The sequence below is a fragment of the Rhamphochromis sp. 'chilingali' genome (genome assembly GCF_963969265.1).
Source record: "Rhamphochromis sp. 'chilingali' genome assembly, chromosome: 6".
Classification (NCBI taxonomy): Eukaryota; Metazoa; Chordata; class Actinopteri; order Cichliformes; family Cichlidae; genus Rhamphochromis; species Rhamphochromis sp. 'chilingali'.
In genome coordinates this window covers 2,075,904-2,080,344 of record NC_137933.1, presented here as the reverse complement: position 1 = coordinate 2,080,344, position 4,441 = coordinate 2,075,904, and the positions used below count along the sequence as shown (strand labels likewise).

General features: G+C 42.2%; 1 protein-coding gene across 1 annotated transcript; it reads left to right on the top strand.

The window, feature by feature from the left end:
* Positions 1 to 230: 230 nt before the first annotated feature.
* Positions 231 to 3,583, top strand: mesd (mesoderm development LRP chaperone). The gene is made up of 3 exons (XM_080884565.1): positions 231 to 419; positions 1,598 to 1,826; positions 2,876 to 3,583. The coding sequence occupies exons 1-3, from the start codon at positions 260 to 262 to the stop codon at positions 3,141 to 3,143; spliced, it is 657 nt and encodes a 218-aa protein (XP_080740691.1). The 5' UTR covers positions 231 to 259; the 3' UTR covers positions 3,144 to 3,583.
* The last annotated feature ends 858 nt before the right edge of the window (positions 3,584 to 4,441 follow it).

Below are 4,441 nucleotides of genomic sequence, written 5' to 3'. Positions count from 1 at the left end.
TGTATTTGAGCACGTTAAGGCCCCGGAAAGTCGATTAATTTGCCTGAAAAACAATAACAATAATAACGATTAAGGGAGCAGTGCTCGGTAATAATAGTAGACTGTAGTAGTCCTCCCGGTGGGTCCCCCCGGTGGGTCCTCCCGGCTTTACTTTGAAATTCTCCACCGGTCTGCAATGCCGGCCGGACTCTTTTGACACGCCCCTCTCGTCTTGTGACCGGCAGACTTCACAGCCAATCACAGGGTACCATCTGGAAACATGGCGTCTGGCTTTCTGTGGAGATGCGCGGTGCTTGTGCTCTGCACACACATGCTTTGTGCTGTAGAGACCGAGACTAAAGCAAAGGCCAAGAAAAAGAAGGACATCCGAGACTACAATGATGCTGACATGGCACGGCTCCTGGAACAGTGGGAGGCAAGTTTTCCCGTCCACAGCCTTCAGATGTTAGCAGCTGTTAGCCGCTGGCTAGGTGTCGTGAGAGATCATTAGCCCAGCTAAGTCTGAGTGTTTAACTGATATATTGGTGGAAGTGCTAGGGGTTACTATTAGATGCCGGACTCTTTCGTCGCTACAGAAAGACTAAACACCACAGTCATTATAAGAGAGAGACGTGGCACACATTCCACAGTGGGAGAGATGCGGGGTATTCTTTCCAGAGGAAGTTGTTTTAGTTTAAACTCCACAAGAGGTTATTATAATTTCACTGGGTAATCAATACATACAGTTTTTTTGGTTCCGGTGATCCTTTTAAAATGTTTATTTATTTTTCAAAAGCAGTTTTTCCTTTTCACTGTAGCCAAGTGCTTGCTCATCATTTGATTGTTGGGGTTGTCCGTTATTGTACCTTTACCTTACTGTATTAAGCACCTTGAGGCGACTGCTGTTGTGCTTTGGTGTTAAATAAGTCAAACTGAATTCAAAGTAAGCCAGCAGTCTGATAGCAAAGTGCTCTGTTGAGTGATATGAAGTTATCCACATTGTAAAGACTGAGTGTATAGATATAGGTTAGCTTAAGTATATGATTGTCTCTTTTGCTTAGCTTGATTTTATTGTCAGTCCTACTTTTCAGAAGGAGGTACCTCCTACTTTCAGTCTGAAATGATCACTAAATGATACAATGAGTCATCCTATTTCCGAATATTCCGTTCGGTCTCTTTTAAACCAGTTATTTTAGGGATAAAAAACATGAATTAAAAAAACAAGAGTGCCATTTGTTTAAAATAAAAAACAAAACTCAACATCATCTAAATATTTGTGTCTAGAGTGCAGGGGTGGGGGAAGTCCAGGCCTCAAGGTGCCCTGCAGGGTTTAGACCTCACCCTGGTTCAACACACTGAATCAAATGATTAGTTCATTACCAGGCCTCTGGAGAGCTTCATGGCATGTTGAGGAGTTAATTTAGCCATTTAAATCAGCTGTGTTGGATCAAGGACACATCGGCCCTTGAGGCCTGGAGTTTCGTCCACACATGCTATAGTGTAAGAGTGGAAAGTATAAAATAGATTCAAACGAGTGAGACGCAGTATTAGCTGCTGTTTCATCTTAAACTGTTGTCATGTGTTTTGTTTTTTTCTCTCCATGTGGTTTAATAGGCAGACGATGACATCGAGGAAGGTGACCTTCCAGAGCACAAAAGGTCTCCTCCTCCCATCGACTTCTCTAAGGTGAACCCCTCCAAACCAGAGGAGCTGCTTAAGATGTCCAAAAAAGGTCGGACTCTGATGGTTTTTGCCACAGTTTCAGGAGATCCTACAGAGAAAGAGACAGAGGAGATCACAGGCCTGTGGCAGGGCAGCCTTTTCAATGCCAACTTTGATATTCAGAGGTATTTCCTTTCTGACCTTGTTTCGTTTTTTGTTTCTTGTTGTCGTTTGCGTGGGAGTGATTTCTATTTGTAGAGCAGTAACAAACAAACTGTGTTCACTGACAGTCATTTTCAGAACAGTTTAAGAGCCCATTCTGTGATACTGATCAATACTGAAGCATGCATTTATTTATTTTTTATTCCAGAATTATCATCACTCTGCCCAATTCATCCCACAGATGTAATATTATCTACAGCTACTCTTAGTACATTGATGTTAAGTTAGACTCTTTTTCTCCAATTGATCTTTCTGAGTTAACTTCAATAATTACTTCCTCCAAACCATCAACGTGTCTTTTAGACCCCATTCCTACAAAACTGCTCAAAGAAGTCCTGCCATTAATTAATGCTTCGATCTTAAATATGATCAACCTATCTCTAATGATCAGCTATGTACCACAGGCCTTCAAGCTGGCTGTAGTTAAACCTTTACTCAAAAAGAATCTCTAGACCCAGCAGTCTTAGCTAATTATAGGCCAATCTCCAACCTTCCTTTATATCAAACATCCTTGAAAGAGTAGTTGTCAAACAGCTAACAGATCATCTGCAGAGGCTTATTTGAAGAGTTTCAGTCAGGTTTCAGAGCTCATCACAGCACAGAAACAGCTTTAGTGAAGGTTACAAATGATCTTCTTATGGCCTCTGACAGTGGACTCATCTCTGTGCTTGTCCTGCTAGACCTCAGTGCAGCGTTCGATACTGTCGACCATAATATCCTATTAGAGCGATTAGAACATGCTGTAGGTATTACAGGTACTGCACTGCAGTGGTTTGTATCATATCTATCTAATAGACTCCAGTTTGTGCATGTAAATGGAGAGTCCTCTTCACACACTGAGGTTAATTATTTTTCCTTCCCACTGTCGCCAAAGCTCTTGCTCAGAGCGGGGCGTCTAATAGTTGGGGTCTTTGCATTATTGTAGGGTCTACCTTACAATACAAAGGGCCTTGAGGCAACTGCTGTTGTTATTTGGTGCTTTATTAATAAAACTGAATGTTTCCTCTTGTAGGTTCGTGGTGGGTTCCAACAGGGTGATCTTCATGCTGCGAGATGGTAGTTTTGCCTGGGAGGTGAAAGACTTCCTTGTGGCTCAAGAGCGCTGCGTAGATGTTACTGTAGAGGGACAGGTGTTTCCAGGGAAGGCTGCCAACAAGGATGATGCCAAATACAAGCAGCAGAATGAGGTCAACACTAAGAGAAAGAGCAAGAAGAAAACGGAGAGCAAGAAGCCTGATTTGGAGGGAAACCGTGCAAACTCTCTGAAACAGGAGCTCTGATGAGTTTGTGAGTTAGTAATTAACCTTGTGGTCTCATAAATGATGCTTCCCACATCCACTCTGTGAGCAGTGAACTGGTGAGGGCCCACTGGACCACCTGGAGATGTGGAGGGATGAGTGAACTAATGAATTCTGATGGGTAACGTCACCTTCACTGCTCAGCTGGAATCGTCACTCTTTCAGATCATTTTCAATGGAAGCCATATTGATTTCTGTTAAGTCATCACCAGATCAAAAGGAGCACATGCATTTATTGTTAACAAGGTACTCCACATGAGCACTGTCAAACATTTAATCCTTTGTATCCATGATTGGTTGTGGAATAATTTTTGTGTGGTGCAGGCATGGAGGCACAGATCTCACCGTCCTGTCCTCGTGTGTTTGTAGCATCCACATTTTCTATTTGATTTGATGAGAAAATAAACTTTTGATATCTTTGACTTCCACTGTGAAAACATTGCATTCAGTAACAAGTGCAGACTTGCTTTCGATTGAGAGGCATGCGTGCAGATATATACAGCAGCGGTCCCCAATCCCCGGGCCTCGGACCGAGTCGTTTGGGTCGGATATTCCCTGGGTCTTTTCCTGTGTTGTAGTTGTGTCTTATTTTGAAAGAAATATTTATGCATTGCCATGGCAACCAGAAAGCATTAAGGGGCAGAGAGAAGGATGTTACACTCAATGTTGTGGGCGCATTTCAGGAGGATGCTGCTAACAAAGTAACACAATTACACATTGTGTTCATTATTATGTTTACAAAATCCCAGAGTCTGTCTTGGTTGTATCATTTTATTTTGTTGTTTTTATCCGCGACACCTTTTTCACACCTGTGAAAATATTGTCTGACAGTAAACCGGTCCGTGGCACAAAAAAGGTTGAGGACCGCTGATGTTCAGTACAGCCACGTGATGCTGCTGCTGATACCAGCATAAACAAACGCAGCTGAACTTGAAACCCAAGTTTTAGTAAAGCTACTGACAGTACATTGTAATTAAAGCTTTGGCCAACAGGGGGCACACAAGCTTTTTGTGTAGGTATAGATGCAGTGGATCCTAAAAGGCATCAAGCTGTCACTGGGTGAGAGGCAGGTTGTGTACATATCTGTACAGACTTTATTCACAAAACAGGCTAAAATTAGCAGAAGTGTAGGGATGTCACATGGATGGTGCAGCTGCAACTCAGCTATTACATATTACTCTTCAGTAGAATTATTGTGGTCTTGATCTTAAAATGTGCAGTCACTCTGATTTTGTGTTTTTTAAGCAGTAAAATTATATTTTGTTCATCCCAGTATTGTA

Coding starts and splice junctions, on each gene's coding strand:
- mesd (XM_080884565.1), top strand. CDS start 260: ATGGCGTCTGGCTTTCTGTGGAGATGCGCGGTGCTTGTGCTCTGCACA. Junction 420..1,597: donor CCTGGAACAGTGGGAGGCAA/GTTTTCCCGTCC, acceptor TTTAATAGGCAG/ACGATGACATCGAGGAAGGT. Junction 1,827..2,875: donor GCCAACTTTGATATTCAGAG/GTATTTCCTTTC, acceptor TTCCTCTTGTAG/GTTCGTGGTGGGTTCCAACA.